The sequence below is a fragment of the Oryzias latipes genome, chromosome 2 (genome assembly GCF_053564925.1).
Source record: "Oryzias latipes strain Hd-rR chromosome 2, Olatipes_Hd-rR_3.1".
Classification (NCBI taxonomy): Eukaryota; Metazoa; Chordata; class Actinopteri; order Beloniformes; family Adrianichthyidae; genus Oryzias; species Oryzias latipes.
The window spans coordinates 3257501-3275766 of NC_136238.1; the positions used below are offsets into that span (position 1 = coordinate 3257501).

The 18266-nt window shown below is 41.5% G+C and overlaps 1 protein-coding gene across 3 annotated transcripts; it reads left to right on the plus strand.

Moving 5' to 3' along the window:
- Positions 1-111: 111 nt before the first annotated feature.
- On the plus strand, positions 112-18032 carry LOC144983619 (NACHT, LRR and PYD domains-containing protein 12-like). Of its 3 annotated transcripts, XM_078930518.1 has the most exons (6): positions 1513-1862; positions 1990-3781; positions 3877-4050; positions 15595-15768; positions 16657-16830; positions 17147-18032. In XM_078930518.1, exons 2-6 carry the CDS (start codon positions 2697-2699, stop codon positions 17154-17156), a joined length of 1617 nt encoding a protein of 538 aa, XP_078786644.1. In that variant the 5' UTR covers positions 1513-1862; positions 1990-2696; the 3' UTR covers positions 17157-18032. The 3 variants fall into 3 exon arrangements, with proteins under 3 accessions (XP_078786642.1, XP_078786644.1, XP_078786641.1); XM_078930516.1 differs by lacking the exon at positions 17147-18032 and adding an exon at positions 112-1502 and having other exon boundaries at positions 1664-1862; positions 15595-16759; XM_078930515.1 differs by lacking the exon at positions 17147-18032 and having other exon boundaries at positions 15595-16759.
- The last annotated feature ends 234 nt before the right edge of the window (positions 18033-18266 follow it).

Sequence of the window (18266 nt, forward strand, 5' to 3'; positions counted from 1 at the left end):
CTTAGACCCCCCTTCCAATCAACTTCCTTTTTATTCCCTTTGCACCATATGGGTATAGTGACACCCTCAGATGCCTCCCATTACTAAACAAAGTTTAGTTCATCATATCACATATCTGGAAGTGAATTCAACATTTAATCCTTTCATGACAGTATTTCTGATTATATAAAAATATTCTTTGGTGTTTTTTCTATTCAAGTTGATACTAAATGAAGTAGAGTCCTGGATTTCAGAGTATTTTGTGAATTAGTGACATACGGCATGAAAGGGTTAAATGATGAAGGTTTTAGTGTAACTATTGATAATCCGCTAGTTAACATCAATCATCAGAGCTAAACAACTTTTGTCTGTGTAATGAGGTTCAGAGGACTCAATGTTTCCTTCATTCATGAAATTTCTCTACATTTTTTATTGAACACAACAAAAACCAGATTCAAAGTCTTGTAGAGGACTTTAACATAAAACCTAATCTGCTCTAAGGACAGTAAAACATTCAGACAAGTCCAGACGAGGACAGTTGGTCTCCTTCAGTTACTGAGAGAAACGCTCACAAAGGTCAGAGAAATAACTGGAATACACTATATACAATACATTATATTTAGAAAACACCAGTTTAATGACGGTTTTATGACGGACTCAGTTTACCTTGGAGCCCCTGAAGGCAGAGTCTGGCTGAGGCTGGACACTCAGCACACATGTACATGTCTGCAGCTGGTGGGTTTATGGAGCCAATTTGAATTTAAAAAAAAAAGTCCAATATTCTCAATATTTACGTGTCGATAAAGCACTAATGTACATTCTGACTGCACATACATACGTGTGAATAACATCAGCTTTTTTTTCTGGACATGATTGTTTCCATGGTTTCACAGGAATGCTTGAAACATCATTTCTGCATTCTAAAGCCGTCCCCGGAGCTCAAACACCGTACTGAAGCCACTTTTCTGCTCCTCTGTTCTCCTGGGAGAGAGTTCTCTGGACTCAGGCAGCTCGCTATGACTGGAGTAGCCAGAAGTCCACAAGTGTCTCTATTGGTTTGTTAGGGAGGATGGTGTTAAACGCTGAGCTACAGTCCACAAAGAGCATCCCTGTTAGCTCTCCTCTAGCTCTAGGTGGGACAGAGCATCATGGAGGGCTGTGGTCACAGAGTCCTCTGTGGATGGACTGCCTCTTTAGGAAAACTGCTCAGAATCCAGACATGGGGGCAGCAGAGACATGAATCCAGCCTTTGGCTCCAAGACAGTCTAGACACTTCAGTGACTCTGTAGACATGGACAGAGAGGTGTTGATATGATCCATTGGTTTGTTGTTCTCCATCTGAACTGTGAACTAGAACATTCTAGCTGTGACATGACTCTAGTTAGTTTGGTTTCAACCTACCAGTACAGACAGAATGGAGCTGATTGCTGCTGATTCTCCACAGACTGGACCAGCAGAGCTCAGAGACTCCCAGTGGTCCGTCTGTCCAGCAGCATCAAACACAGCTGGACTCCATCTTTCTGGTCTGTACATGAACAACAACTACTTTCCCATCATTCTGTCCACAGTCGTCTCCATGCTGCACTTTGCAGACCAGTGGATTGTCAGAGTGTCCAACATGGAGCTGATGTTTGGCTCCATGACTTCACTCTGATTGGCTCATTCATCTGGAATTCTGTTGCAGCTGCTGGAGGACAACATTGTCACTTTTGTCAAGAAGGAGCTGAAGAAGATCCAGAAGCTTCTGAGTCACAGGGAGGAAGAGGAGGAGCTGGAGGCTGAAGATGAAGAGCAGAGGAGCAGCAGAGAGTCAGTGATGAAGATCACAGTGAACTTCCTAAGGAGAATGAAGCAGGAGGAGCTGGCTGATGGACTGCAGAGCAGTAAGAGGATTTCTCTGAAGGTTTCAGCTGCTGAGAAATGAAGATTTCCTGATGTCTCAACAGGGATTCAAACCCTCATCATTCAGGGCTGCAGAGACTTGATTTACTGTTTGTTGTCTTCATTCAGGTTTGACTGCTTTAGCTTGTCGACATGAAGTCCAATCTGGTCTGAAGAAGAAGTTCCAGTGTGTGTTTGAGGGGATGGCTAAAGCAGGAAGCCCAACCCTTCTGAATGAGATCTACACAGAGCTCTTCATCACAGAGGGAGGAAGAGGAGAGCTGAATGAAGAACATGAGGTCAGACAGATTGAAGCAGCATCCAGGAAAGCAGACAGAGCAGAAACAAGCATCAGACAAGAAGAGCTCTTCCAACTCCCAGCTGGAAGACCAGAACCAATCAGAACCGTGATGACTAAGGGAGTGGCTGGCATCAGGAAAACAGTCTTAACACAGAAGTTCACTCTGGACTGGGCTGAAGGCAAAGCCCACCAGAACCTCCACTTCACATTTCCATTCACTTTCAGAGAGCTGAATGTGCTGAAAGAGGAGAAGTTCAGCTTGGTGGAACTTGTTCATCACTTCTTCCCTGAAACCAAACAAGCAGGAATCTGCAGCTTTGAAGACTTCCAGGTCCTCTTCATCTTTGATGGTCTGGATGAGAGTCGACTTCCTCTGGACTTCCACAAGACTCAGATCCTGAAGGACCCTAGAAAGTCCACCTCAGTGGCTGATCTGCTGACAAACCTCATCAGGGGGAACCTGCTTCCCTCTGCTCTCCTCTGGATAACCACATGACCTGCAGCAGCCAATCAGATCCCTGCTGAGTGTGTTGACATGGTGACAGAGGTCAGAGGGTTCAATGATCCACAGAAGGAGGAGTACTTCAGGAAGAGGTTCAGAGATGAAGAGCAGGCCAGCAGGATCATCTCCCACATCCAGAGATCCAGAAGCCTCCACATCATGTGCCACATCCCAGTCTTCTGCTGGATCACTGCTACAGTTCTGGAGGATCTGCTGAAGAGCAGAGGAAGAGGAGAGCTGCCCAAGAGCCTGACTGAGATGTACATCCACTTCCTGGTGGTTCAGGCCAAAGTCCAGAAGGTCAAGTATGATGGAGGAGCTGAGACAGATCCTCACTGGAGTCCAGAGAGCAGGAAGATGATGGAGTCTCTGGGAAAACTGGCTTTTGAGCAGCTGCAGAAAGGAAACCTGATCTTCTATGAATCCGACCTGACAGAGTGTGGCATCGATATCAGAGCAGCCTCAGTGTACTCAGGAGTGTTCACACAGGTCTTTAGAGAGGAGAGAGGCCTGTACCAGGACAAGGTCTTCTGCTTCATCCATCTGAGTGTTCAGGAGTTTCTGGCTGCTCTTCATGTCCACCTGACCTTCATCACCTCTGGACTCAACCTCATGGAGGAAAAACAATCACAGATCTCTCAGCCTAAAAAGAGACGTCCAGTCCAGTTCTACCAGAGTGCTGTGGAGAAGGCCTTACAGAGTCCAAACGGACACCTGGACTTGTTCCTCCGCTTCCTCCTGGGTCTTTCACTGCAGACCAATCAGAGTCTCCTACGAGGTCTAGTGACTCAGACAGGAAGTAGCTCACAGACCAATCAGGAAACAGTCCAGTTCATCAAGAAGAAGATCAGTGAGGATCTGTCTACAGAGAGAAGCATCAACCTGTTCCACTGTCTGAATGAACTGAATGATGGATCTCTAGTGGAGGAGATCCAACAGGTCCTGAGGTCAGGACGTCTCTCCATAGATAAACTGTCTCCTGCTCAGTGGTCTGCTCTGGTCTTCATCTTACTGTCATCAGAAGAAGATCTGGAAGTGTTTGACCTGCAGAAATACTCTCGTTCAGAGGAGGGTCTTCTGAGGCTGCTGCCAGTGGTCAAAGCCTCCAACAAAGCTCTGTAAGAACTCTCATGAAAATCACCTTCAGTGAACAAATGAATCTGATGGAAACATGAAAGATTCAATAACTGCTGTCTGTCTTTGTTTTCTGCAGACTGTATAGCTGTAATCTGTCAGAGAGAAGCTGTGCAGCTCTGTCCTCAGTTCTCAGCTCTCAGTCCTCCAGACTCAGACTTCTGGACCTGAGTTCCAACAACCTGCAGGATTCAGGAGTGAAGCTACTGTCAGCCGGACTGGAGAGTCCAGACTGTAAACTGGAGACTCTCAGGTCAGCTTTCATTCAAATGTTGATTCTCTACAGTGTTTTTCAACCAGTGTGCTGTGAGAGATGATCAGGCGTGAGAGAATGACTTTTTTCTGATTTGCTGATTGCGCCTGCGTGAGGCTGTACATCCGTTGCTCTGTGTGTGAATGTTTGTGCATTTCAGACCTTTAGATCTACTAATGCAAGCCAGCATTAGTAGAATGGTTTATCTTAGGAATGAACTACTGATGCTCAGGGAACATAAAAACCCCTGGAATCCGTCATGTTATTTCATCGGAGCTTAGGCGGAAATACCGGGGATGCCGAGCTGGTCGTAAACACAAGGCGAAGCTGAAGGCTGAGGCGGCTAACCGGCGGCGTTTCAAACCATTTATCCCCTCCGTCATTATGGGAAACGTTAACGCCCTGTCCAACAAGACGGACGAGCTGACTGGACTGATAAGGACACAGCGCTGCTATATGGAGAGCAGCCTCCTCATCTTCACCGAGACATGGCCAACCAGCTATGTGCTGGATTTTAACGTGGATCTGCCCGGCTTTACCACCGCTCTGTGTTTCCATTCCTCTGAGAGCGGAAGCACAGGCGGCTCTCCAGACAATCTACAACACAACCACAGAACTGCAGTCCAAGCACCCAGGGGCGTTCATGATTATTACTGGGGATTTTAACCACGTGTCCCTGGAAACCACTTTGCCCACCTTTCACCAATATGTCGACTGCCCCACTCGAAATAACAGAACTATTGATCTTCTGTATGCAAACACTCTGGAAGCATACTCGACTGCCCCTCCCCCGCCCCCTTGGAAAATCTGACCAGAACCTGATACACCTGCAGCCTAGCGAACAAAAAGGACATAAAAAAACTGAATCGTCTGATCAGGAGGGCAGGCTGTGTGGTGGGGCGACGACAGAATGAACGTACATTCAGTTCTTCTGTCATGGTGCTTTTATTGCATGAAAAATTACATGTTTTACTTTTTCCTCAGTTTGATATTTATAGTTATATTATAATATAGTTAGAGACCTTTTCCACACCTGGACAGAGTCATTCTTTTTTTTTATTGTAGTGCTGATCAGTCTTAGTATTCATTTTAAAACTTGTTGACATTTGTCAGAACAGACAGAAAGTCTGGGTTTAACCTGTCCCCCCCCCCCCCCCCCCCCCCCGCGTGTCTCCGTCTGTCTAGAGATTAAAGCAGCTGAACTTTATGTTTTCTCTCATATGGAAATTGTGAGTTTGACTCCACAAGATACACAAATGTGTGCATTTAGTGAGTGAAGTGTTCTGATTGGATGGTAAGGCACTATGAGGTCTTTGATACAGGATGGGGCCATTCCATGTAAGGCCTTATAGGTTAACAGGAGGATCTTGAACTTGATTCTAGAATCAACTGGGATCCAGTGAAGTGAAACCAACACAGGAGTGATGTGATCTCTTCTGCTGGTTCCAGCTAACAATCTAGCTGCTGCGTTCTGAACAAGCTGGAGACTTCTTAAGGAACTCTTAGGACACGCTGCTAACAAGGAGTTACAGTAATCCAGTCTAGACGTAACAAATGCATGGATGAGTTTTTCAGCATCACTCTTAGAAAGTAGATTTCTGATCTTAGCAATATTCCACAGGTGAAAAATGCAGTTTTCCACGTCTGAGATCTGTGAGCCTTAAATGCTAAATCCTGGTCAAATCAAAGCTCTTCAGAACTTCTCTCTGAGTAAATGGTCTGGCTGAAGCGCTGATCTCCTCTGCCATGATCAAACTTGCTTCACTTTGTGATTCTTGTTTCCGTCTCGTCCGGCCTTCTCCGATTCAGGTAGTTCAGGACGTCCAAAAATGAAATGTGCAGTTGGGAAATGAAAAGACACACTAGAGTCTGCATGAACGTTCAAACCTTTAGCCAAAGGGGGGAGGTGGAGAAACACGACCAGCTTTGTGGCTGTCCACTCTCTCTGTCCTCAAAGCAAAACGCCAAGCTTTTTTTATTCAATGAGGGAAGATGAAAACATACTAGATACGTCAGCAGAATGGTGTGCTTTTGTCTAGTCTGCATTGCAGGTGTCGTGGCTCCATAAACACTCCAGTACAGAAAGAAAACAGAGACCAAAGGTCAAAGACAGGCCTATTGGTGACCTCTGTACAGACAGAAAAAAGAGAAAACATCACTGAGGTCAATGCGTTTAAACCAGGAGTGGGAGTGGTCCAGTTCAGCCAGGGCTACGTATGGATTAGGATCAGAAACGGTAGAAGAGCTCAAGATGTTATTTACAGCGGGAAATTGGTGGGTAATGTACCGACCCATCATATGTGGTGCTCTGAGCTCACAGATGAGGTGGCTGTCAGTCAATTAAGGCCTTCATCAGAAACCACGCCCTGTGACAGGGTGTGAGCTGAGTTTCTCCTATTACTGTCCTTCTTTTAGGTGTAAATGACCTAGATTCGGCCTATTACAGTTTTATTTTTGTAATTCTCTCTTATTGTATAACGTGGTTGTGGCTTTTATTTTGAAGGACGTGCTGAACCGGAAGTCGTCAGGCAAGCGAACGTGAAGGCTGCATGTGCTTCATGTCAGCCAAAAGATAAACAGACAACTTCGGTGTTTTCTCCTTGTTAATCTATGAATTTTTTCCCGTAAATTTACGAGTTTTTATCTCCTAATAAAATTACTTGTTTTTGGTGGCCATAAAACTCTGTCGTAAACTCTGAAGTACAAAGCCACTAACTCACTAACATTAGCCATAACACTGAATACTCCTGAAAGACTCAGCTTCACTGCTCTAGCACAACATTGCGACTTTAATCTTGAAACTTTATTTCGACTTTTATCTCAACACGAGTTTTTTCTCGACATTTTTTTTGTGTCAAGTTTTTTTCTCGTCATGACGAGATTAAAGTCGACATAACGACTTTAATCTCGTCTTGTTGGCCAGAATTTTTTTTTCCTCACCGTGGCCCTAAAACTCCGTCGTAGTATCTTGATGTTACATTGGTTGAAAGAAAGGTTTCAAATTTATAAAAATACAAAATGGCTGCCAAACAGTCTCCATCCCATTGTGATTTCAAGTCTCGATGTCGTAATGCAAAGCACTCATCATTTGACAGTAAAAGTGCAGGCACATTCTCCAGTAGGGGGCATCCTGTCAAATGCTGAACCTCACGATTAGTTCTCTCATCCATGCATGTGCCATTAATCTTAGCACACTCATTCATGTATAATGGAGAAATATAGTGATCATCAGCTAACTAGTTGAATGACACAGCATCATATTGTCATTTAACCACTAACCTATGTGGTGTAACAACATGATAGTGACTTCTCGTAACAGCCACCTAACTCATGGTTTGGGAATCAACACTTCCCATGAGCCTTAGCGGCCGTGGGCGGGGCTAAGGCCCGGGTCCCGACGCTTGTCCACAAGATGGCTGGAGCACATGTTTGAACTGCATCTTCCAGCTACGAGGAGGAAAATAAAAAATACATCAGAACTAACTTAGATTTGCTCCCACTGTTTTTTCTAACATACATTGAGTGTTTGTGTGTGTGCTTTAAGCTGCTCTGATCATTTTAACGTTTGAATGGTGTCTCTAGCTAAAATTGTGTGGAAGTTGTAAGTGTTGGAAGATTCAAAGGTTGTCAAAGATTGAATGCTGTACTGCTTAATGAAAGCTGAACTTGCTGATGAATTGGCTGAACTATCCTGGAAAATCTTGAAAAGTTAAAGGATAAAAAGTCAAAGCTTATGAGTAACCCCATCTGAAAGAAAATTCTTCCATGTAACGAAATATAATTGAGTTAGTGGAACTGAATTTTATCAAAAAAGGCAAGGTAAAAAAGAGTGCAGCAGCAGTCAGAAGCCAGCCTCGAACTCAGAACCTCAGTATTATAAACCTGCTTACCAAGCCACTGAGCTAACACTTTTGTATCATCATGCATTATCTTATTAGGAGAAGCCGAGTTGAAACAATTTCATGCCACAGTTCGTTTTTTACGTGGAAAAAACGAACATAAGTTTTCACTTTTGAAAAGTCGCAGGATTTGAAGGACCAAATGTGGTAAAAAAAAAAAAAAGATTTTGGAGGTAAAAAAATTGTAGGAGTTAAACAAGGCCCGAAATTGTTGAAAAAATGGCTGAATTAATGAAAATTTGAAGATTTGAAGGAAAGGAATGAGCTGAACTGTTTCATACAATGGTTAAAGTAAGTAAAAACATGTAAAAGAAGTTAAGCACAAAGATTCTCTATGTATTTTAATGGAGCAAAAAATCCTGGAAAATCCTGGAATATCTTAAAAAGTTCAATGATTTGAATGACCAAAAGTAATAACTGTAATAAGTTGAAAGAGCTCAACATTTTAAAATTAAAATGGCAGAAAAAATTTTTAAGGGTCCGAACAGGGTTTCGAACCTCGTGCAACATAACTTCCCAATGCATTTTAATAGGGCAAAAATTTCCAGAAAAACTGGAATATCTTAAAAAGGACAAGGATTAGAAGTACCAAAAGTCATAGCACCCATAAGCCGAAAGAGCTGAACATTTTAAAAGTTGAATGTTTAAAATGGGTTAAAAATTGTAGAAGTAGTTAAGTGTCAAAAAACGGCGGAAGATGAGCGTAATAAATAAAGAGAAACAGGAAAACAAAGGGTTGAATGCTTTACAGCATTCAACCAACTAGAAGGAGCTGCATTTCCAGAAGAAAATGCAGGGTTGAATGCTGTATTGCTGAATAAAAGCAGAAATATGATGAAAAAACATTGTAGAAGGAGTTAAGCATGAAAGCTGAAATTGTTGAAAAAATGGCTGAACTGTCCTGGAAAATCTTGGAATATTTTGAAAAGTTAAAGGACCAAAAGTCAAAGGTGAACATTGTAAACATAGAATGACCAAAAAAGGTCAAAATTTGTAGAAGGAGTTAAGCATGAAAGCTGAAATTGTTGAAAAAATGGATGTACTGTTGAAAATTTGAAGATGCTAAATGGCCAAAAGTGCTAGCATTGGAATCAGCATCATCAACTGACTCAAAAAAACATATTGAGAGTACCATATTGGTAAAAGCTACATGTTCTAAAAGTTGATAGAAAATCCATTTTTTTTTCAAAACGGTGGCTTTTCTATTAATTTTATCTCCATAGCAACCATTTTATTTTTGTGTCGCCTGGGGATGACGAACAAATCGACCTCAGTTTCAGACAAATCGGAAAAAGTAAACCTTTGGACCTCCTTAGTAACGAAGTTTGTTTGCTAACCACGCCCACATTTCTTATATGTCCAGATCCAGTGAAATTTCAATTTGTTCAGTTCCAGCCATGGATGAATTTATTGCAATATTTGCTTCAGATTTGGTCAGAAAATGGCCATCAAACAGTAGGTTGTGTCAACATCCCATAATGATTTCTAAACCTATATTATAGTCCAAAGCCTTATGATCAATTTAACATTTGAACGTTGTCTCTAGGTAAAGGCATGTTGAAGTTATAATGCTTAAAAGAAACAAAGGTTTTTAAGGATTCTCAATGTATTTAAATGTAGCGAAAATCTTGGAAAATCCTGGAATATCTTGAAAGATTCAAGGATTTGAAGGACCAAAAGTAATAGTTGAAAGGAATAAGCTGAAAGAGCTGAACATTGTAATAGTAGAATGGTTAAAATAGGTGAAAGTTTGAAGGAGTTAAAAATTGCCTCACATTTTGGCAACAAAACATGGCCTTCAAACCATAGGTAGTGTTGCCATCCCATAATAATTTCAAAACCTCTGAAGTCCAAAGCCTTGTGAACATTTAAATGTTTGAACGGTGTCTCTAGCTGAAAGCATGTTGAAGTTACAATGGTTAAAAGAAACAAAGGTTTTCAAGGATTATCCTTGTATTTAAATGGAGCATAAATCCTGGAATATCTTGAAAAGTTCAAGGATATGAAGGACCGAAATTGATAGCTGAAAGGAATAAGCTATAAGAGTTGAACATTTCAATAGTAGAATGGTTAAAATAGGTTAAAAACCGAAGGTTAAAATCACATTTAGGCACAAAATGGCCGCCAAACTGTAGGTTGTTTTGGCATCCCATAATAATTTCAAAATGTATGTCGAAGTCCAAAACCTTGTGAGCATTTCAATGTTTGAACAGTGTCTCTAGCCAAAAGCATGTTGAAGTTATAATGCTTGAAAGAAACAAAGGTTTTCAAGAATTCTCCATGTATATAAATGAAACCAAAATCTTGGAAAATCCTGGAAAATCTTGGAATATCTTAAAGTTCAAAGATTTGAAAGAACAAAAGTTGTAGCTGTAAGGAATAAGCTGAAAGGGTTGAACATTGTAATAGTAGAATGGTTAAAATAGGTGAAAGTTTGAAGAAGTTTAAAATTACCTCACATTTATGGCACAAAATGGCCGCCAAGCTGTAGGTGGTGTTGCCATTCCATAATAGTTTTGAGCCTTATGTTGAAGTCCAAAGCCTTGTGAACATTTAAATGTTTGAACGGTGTCTCTAACCAAAAGAATGTTAAAGTTACAATTGTTTAAAGAAGCAAAGGTGTGGTCAATGGAGCAAAAAGATTGGAAAATCCGGGAATATCTGGAAAGGTTCAAGGATTTGAAGGACAAAATATCATAGCTGGATTAAGATGAAAGAGCAGAAAATTTTAATAGTTGAATGGTCAAAATAGGTGAAAAATTCATTTTTCATTCATTCCGGTTCCGGGTTACACAACAGGACGCGTGGCGTGCCTCTCTGCGATTACAACTATCTTCAAATTACTTAAAAAGTTGATTTTTCTCCAAAAAAGAGAGCTGACCAGGCCCCGAAGAAACCCAAGGAATATGAAGAACTCAAAAAGTCTCTTGACATTATTCAAGAAACGCTGAAAAGTTTTATGGATCAAGTGTCGGCAAAGCTAACGCCACTGTGGGATATGATGGAAGAGTTCCGAAGATTTCGGGCTCAAAACGAGCAGCGAGAAAACCAGGTCGAGATTCTGGAGAAAAGAATCTCGACCTGGACGATGGACCTGGACTTGAAGAATCTCGACCTGGACCACATGGACGATGTGAACAGCAAGTAAGGATGAATAATGTCATTCTCACTGGAGTACCAATCAAGCCTCGAGCGAAGCTGAATACAGCTGGAGCTAGCACTGCTAATGCTAGCGTAGCTGGCAGTGCTAATACGGAGATCGGTGCAGAGTCTTTGATACAGCAAATACATTCATTTCTTACATCTAAAGGGATTTCCCTGGATCTCAATACCATTGAGACCTGCCACCTGCTCCCCAGGAGAAAGGAGACGGATAAACCAGCGATCCTCATCAGGTTTGTGAATCACAAACACAAGCTAGCTTTGATGACCCAAAGGAAACAACTGAAAGGTTCGGCTGCTTATCTGAATGACCATCTGACCAGAAGGAATGCTGAAATCTCAAAACATGCACGGCTTCTCAGGAAGCGTAAGCAGATTGAGAACACTTGGGTTAAAGGCTGAAGGATTTACGTCAAACCACTGTCCAGAGGACCGGACCAAGGTTCTGGTGGTGAACACCATGAAGGACTTTGAGAAGTGCTTGATTACGGTTGTCTGAAACAACGTGGAGTAATAAACCAAAGAGCCAAATAATTTCAAGAAATATGACACCAGGAATCATCACTTTCTCTGTATGTCTGACGTCACCTGAATAACAGCAGGGTTCTGACCTGCAGACAACTTGACCTCAACTTTCACCGCAGCTGATATCAGCTGAAGAAGGATATGGACCTGAATCTAATGTCTGCAGACATAACATGGAAGAGAACTATAAACTCTGTTTTGAACCCAGGAGATCAGCTGTTATCAGTAAAAGAAGAAATACCAACCTTGGACAATCGACACTTATGGACCCTTTTTATTTTTCCCCAACAGCATTACTTTATTATAAAAAAAAAATAAAAAAAATAAATAAATATATATATATATATAAAGAGTAAAACAAATGATTAATCACTTTTGAAAATTGTTAAATTGATTGACTTTTGATGATATTACTTTACTAGCTCCTAAAATTGATAAATTGATTCAAAAATCTTTCCTAATGTAGCATAATTTTGCACATGTTTTTAACTTTTGATACTTAATGAAATTATGCTTTGAAAATTCCTGAAACAGTGTTGTGTCTATTTTACTGGTATAGTATTATTTTTTAAAGCATATGAATGACTTTTAAAAGTAACATAATTTGCATATATTTCAGATGCTGCATTTGCCATGTTAATTTCTAAAAGTTATTTTTGACGTAGTACTTAAGTAATTCATCTTTGGCATGTGCCTTATTGATACCTTATGATTTTTAATTCTGTCTGATAAAACCTAGGAACCGGATATTGATAAATCATGTAATAAAATGGTTATAGTATAACGGGGTGGGATTATATAAGTTCGCTTCCTTCCACTCCCTTTCAAGCAATATTTATTAATTATGTCTAATTATCCTAAGTTTGATTAGTTACTGTATGAATGTATAACTGATGTTTATATTGCTTTTGTGTATAACTTCTATTTGATTGCTTGAAATAAACCATTTCAAATCAAATCAAATCAAATTGTAGAAGTACTTTAACTGTGAACTTCTGCACAAAAAATTCTCCATGTATTTCAATGGAGAAGAAATCCTGGAAAATCCGGGAATATCTTAAAAAGTTGAAGGATTTGAAAAGCCAAAAGTCACAGCAGGAATAAGCTGAAAGAGCTGAACGTTTTAGTAGTTGAATGGTTAAAATAGGTTGAAAATTGTAGAAGGAGATGAGTGCCGAAAAACGGCGGAAGATGGCAGAAGAGGAAAACAAAGGGTTGAATGCTTTACAGCATTCAACCAATTAATGGTTTAAAGTAATGAATAAAACTAAAGGCTTGAAATGGTGAATAAATGGTAAGAGATGTAAAATACATTTGTATTTTTTGTAGCTTTATGGTGTGTTCACACACACACGGTGAAATAAAGGCTTGTGAACCATCAGTCTGAGAAACCATCTTTTCAACCGGGGAGGCTACATTAGGGCCTTCCTACCAGGTTTACTCATTTCTATCTGTAATAAAAATCACCTGAGGGGGGGTCAGACGGGGAGACGTAGGGCTCAAGGCTGGAGATCCAAGGTTTCCACAGCAGAAAAGCTGACAGAATACCTTCATGCTCTGTGGTTTCTGGATCTAGTAATCCCCAGTACCAGTCTGCCAGTGGCTCCTCTGTTGGACCAATCAGGAACTGCGTCTCATGAGTGAGTTCATCCACTCAGCAGTGGAGTTCCATCTGGTAGAGTGACTGTAACCCAGAATGGTGGAAATGTACCAGTGCTTGTGGTTTATGAGGCCGTGTAGATGTGCACAGTGAAGGGCAGGATTAGGACAAATTCAACCACTAAGCTACACTTAGGAGAAATTGTATTTATATATTTAATTTAATGTGCTCAGTGAAGGGCAGTATTAGGACAAATTCAACTACTAAGCTTTACTTGGTAGAATCTGTATTTATATATTTAATTTAATTTAAATATTTATTTATTGCTTTCTTTCCAGCCTCTGCCAGCTGTAACTCAAACGTTTATTGACGTCTTCCATTTTATTTTCTTCCTTTTGATATTAAACCTTTAATCCACAATTGTTTCTCACTTTCAGGTTCATTTGTTGTAGTTTGGTTGTTAGTCTGAGTTTGTCAGTTTCAATCCTATCATCATAGTCTGAAGAAACATTAGTTGTGTAGCTGACATTGTGTAGACACCAGCATGCACACACACTCCTCTGCAGCATTTGCAGTCAATTCTAAACAAAGCGCTCTGACTTCATCTCCATGAGAAACTCAAGGCTGCAGACCTGCAGCTGAGGAGAGGCTGAACTCTAGGATGTGTGTCCAACAATATGACTGATTATAGTTTCTGAATGCATCGTCAGTGGACAGAATGAATGGAAACATTGTCTGTCCTATTGTCCATTATTTTAGTCTTATCATAACTCTTCGTATGTCTGGAAAAGCTGGGTGTGAACTAACAGCATTTCTCTGCAGTGATTCCAGATAAAGTTTCCTAACAAATATAACATTTCTCTGCAGAAATGACATCATCCGTTGTAGAATCAGAGATTCAGGAGCCTCTAAAACTGCAGCTTTCTGTTCATCCACAATAGTTGTGTTTTTGTGTTTATTTATGTAGTGTGTGTGTGTGCTGTACGTCCACCATCCTGTTCTATCAGCAGTTCCCAGACAAACCTGCTTTGTCACACCTCCCTGTCCTAAGTGCATCTCATCTTCCTGTTTGTTCTGACCCCCCCAGAGGGAAGACGTCTCTGTCCTGTCAGACGTCATCAGATCCTCCTTGCTGCGTTTCATTTGCTTTTGCATACACTGGTTCCCCAATCCCCTTGACCTCCAGCTGTCCCCAGAGACCCCGCTTCTCTTTTTCTACCTTTAGCCATGTCACCAACACAACTCCAACTAAACACAAACACACAATTCACACACACAACCACAAATGGTTTGTTAAAACGCAGACAAAGCAAAGGACAACAGTCCATCACTGTTAACACAATAAAAACTTCTACACAAAAGCACAAAATACACAACGCAACACTTAAATATCTTAACCCCTAAACAAATAAAGCATTTCACTGAAATGAATCCATTAGTATGTTCACCTCCATATCTGCACGGCTGAAAAGCGTCTGATGAAGTGTCTGATTCTTCATCTCTTCTGATTTCTGGATCTTCTACTCTGACAGAAGAGGGATTGACAGAAAATGCTCTTTGTTCCTAATTCTGCCTCCAAGTGATTCTTTGTGGTGTTGTATGGTGTGCGCTTGTGTAGCTTGCTAGCTGCTATTTTCATCTGTGTTGTTGTGAGAAGTGGGCAGGCTGACTTTACTCAGAACAATAGAAGTTGAATTCTTAGAGCTTGTTGTGTGTGTGACCTTCAGACACACTCCAATATTGCATTGCTCTGTCATTTCTCTCCTTCCTCTGTAAAATATCTGCAGGCGGTTTAAACTTTTTTATATTCTCTTGATTTGTGTCAGATCCATTAAAATGTGATCAAGATTTTCCTACTGAAGATTTTTTTTACCCATAATTCAAAGTGATCTTCAATTCTCAATGAACAATTCATTTTACAAAGTGATGATGTCATTTGAAAATGTATTTTACAATTTAGGATTCAAGATGAAGAAAAACTATTTAATCTAAAATTTTAGAAATCAAAGCTTTTAAAATTATTAGATTTTAAACTGTCTTATTTCTGGTTCCATAATTCAGATGAAAAAACATTTTCAACTCTCATTTCCATTTTATATTAAAGTTATATTAAATCTACTGCATTTTCATTCACATTCATGTTTTTGGGTCAAAGTCATAAAATAAATTGCTAAATCCCCCCCCCCCCCCCATGCATAATTCATTTCCAGGTCTTCATGATTTTTCATCTAAAATCTCTCCTGAAAATGTCATCTGTCAGTGTCTCATCAGGGCGGGTCCCACCTGACTGAATGGACCAAGTTCCTGGACCTCCAGCTGCATCACTGCTCCTGAACACACTTTTCTGTCTGATTGCAGGTTGAAGGACTGCAGTTTGTCAGAGATCAGCTGTGAAGTTCTGGTCTCAGCTCTGAAGAAAAACCCGTCCAATCTGACAGAACTGGACCTGAGCTGGAACAACCTGCAGGATCCAGGAGTTCTTCATCTGTGTGGTTTTCTGGAGAGTCCAGGCTGCAGACTGCAGACTCTGAGGTCAGACTCCATGTTTCAGTTGTGTTCACATCAATATGATGACAAAGTTGTGTTAGGACTGAACTGCAGACATGAGGCTCATCAGCTCTGCTCTGTGTCTTTGGTCCAAGAGACTCCTTTAAAGCGCCTGCAGAAGCAGCAGCCTCACGTGCACGCTCACATGCACTCTGAGTTCTGCTGTGTTTCAGCAGATGCAGCTGAGAGTCCAAAGGGTTAGGGTGACAGAGTCCTGCTGCAGCTGGATGCTGCTCTGACAGACACATCCTCCACAAACATCCTCACCTTTTCATCCACAAACATCATCACATCATCCATCAAAGCTCCCAGCAGCTTCTGACTCTTCATTCAGAGCTGAAGTCATGCTTGATCAGGGATCAATGTCCAACATTTGCTGCTGACTCTTCCTCATCACTTCCTTCTTCTCTCTGCTTTGATCTGTTGGAGCTGAAAGTCTCTGCTTGAAGGGCTGCAGCAGAGAAGGACTGGAAGATCATCTCCTGAAAACTGGGAGGAAGACTTTCCAGCATCCTGCTGCTGAAATTCTCCCATGATTCAGTGCTGTTTGGAGAAGAGCTGAGCAGAAAGAGGAAGTGGACTTTTTCTGCTGTTGCTGCAGAAACTTCAGTTGGTTTGGATGCAGCCACAGGCTGATGTTTGACTTTCACACATCTGGACTTCTTTCCTGAAGCAGCTGCATGTTGTCCTGAATGTTCCTGAATGTTCTTCTTCTCTGCTTCTGCTGGACTCTTCTGATCTGCTGCTATTGCTTCACATCTTTGGACTTTTTCTAAACTTTCTGATCTTCTTCAGCTCTGATCTCTTTAGAAGAAGTGAAGGATGAAAAACAGGAACTTTGTCTTTAAACTCAACTCTTTCTTCTGGATTCAGGTTATATGGCTGCAGTTTGTCAAAGACCAGCTGTGCTGCTCTGGTCTCAGCTCTGAAGTTCAACCCGTCCCACCTGACAGAACTGGATCTGAGTTACAACAACCTTCGGTCTTCAGATGTTCAGCAGCTCCAGGATCTGGTGGAGAGTCCAAACTCCAAACTACAGACTCTGAGGTCAGTAGAGGGTTGGAGTCAGTCCAGCTGCTTCCAGATGTTTGGTCCTAAAGTTAGTCTGAGAGCAAAGATGCAGAGTTTCCTGTGAAGCTGCAGCTTCTCAGTGAAGCTCTGAGGAGAATGATGACAGGCTTCAGGACAACAGTCAGCCAATCAGAGCAGCAGAAGCTCCAACAGGTGAAGATGACAGGAAGCTGCTGCTCTGAACAGGACTGAAGCTCCTGCTGCTCTTTCTGCTGCTGTGCTGCATCACTGACTGACAGACCAGGATCAGGAGACACTCCTTCATCTCTGTCTCTCTACTTTCTCTCTTCAGCTGGAGTTAAAGAGTCTGATGTTCCTCCTGGAGGAGCAGAGAGGAGCAGCAGCAGCAGCTGGTCTGCAGAGATGTGGTGACTGGACGGTGTTCCTGGGAGGTGGAGAGCAGAGTGATGGAGGAATCAGAGGAAGTGGAGATGAGTGTCAGAGCTGCAGCAGGAACTGATCTGAGATCAGCTCCACTGTCTCTCAGTTATGGGGCTGCAGCTCCCCCAGTGGACTGATGGAGAACTGCACTTCCTCTAATTCTAACTTCTCAAACGTCACTATGGGGTCAAATTGTGAAGTTTGGTCGTTTCCTGCAAATAAACTCTGATATGAATTTGTAACAACAACCAGTAAATAGCTGGTAAACTAACCTGGCTCCAGTTAGTTTCCATTTTAAATAAAAAAGTTTCCTCTTGGTTCAAAGTAAACCTGGACGGTTTCTCTAAACGGATGTGGATGGAGGCCCTAGCTCTAGCTGGAAACACTGCTACAACGTGAAGGGGATTGTCATGGATGGTTACCTCTCAGGTTGGACACGCCCCTGACCAGGTGCCAGTGGTTGTATTGATGATTGAGGATCAGATAGAAGAGTTGGAGCAGCATAGCAGCCCCAGTCTGCAGTCTAACAGTGGTGACATCAGGCTGGGCTCATGGGCTGATTTGGAAGAGAGAGAAACTGTCAACTTTGTAGGGGAGAGCTGCATCAAATCCTTGTTCTCCTGTTTCTTTAAGTGGTCAGACAGTCAGCATGTAGGTTTGGGACTTTTATTTTGTAGGATCTGAGGGAAGTTTGTTTTCTGCGTTTACTAGAGGTGTGTTCTGTTTGTTGTGTTCGCCTTGGCTCTCCCTGAATTTAAGATGCTCCTAGAATAAATTCCAGTTATTCTTTATCTCCACTTCTTTGTTTTTTCTACACATTTATCTGAATTATTTCACTTATTCACCAACGTGAAAAGAGGAAAAGTTGATTGAATCAGTGATGAACAGAAGCACAAATACAGAAAGACATCCTCAGCGGGGGGGTTACCAGCAAACAGCACCTTTAGCCAAAATAGATCCAGATGTGAGAATCAAAGACTCCTCTACACACTGAAGCAAGCAGCTCTACAAAAGGCAGAACTGTCTGGGTT

Coding starts and splice junctions, on each gene's coding strand:
- LOC144983619 (XM_078930516.1), top strand. CDS start 2,697: ATGGTGACAGAGGTCAGAGGGTTCAATGATCCACAGAAGGAGGAGTAC. Junction 3,782..3,876: donor AAAGCCTCCAACAAAGCTCT/GTAAGAACTCTC, acceptor TGTTTTCTGCAG/ACTGTATAGCTGTAATCTGT. Junction 4,051..15,594: donor TGTAAACTGGAGACTCTCAG/GTCAGCTTTCAT, acceptor GTCTGATTGCAG/GTTGAAGGACTGCAGTTTGT.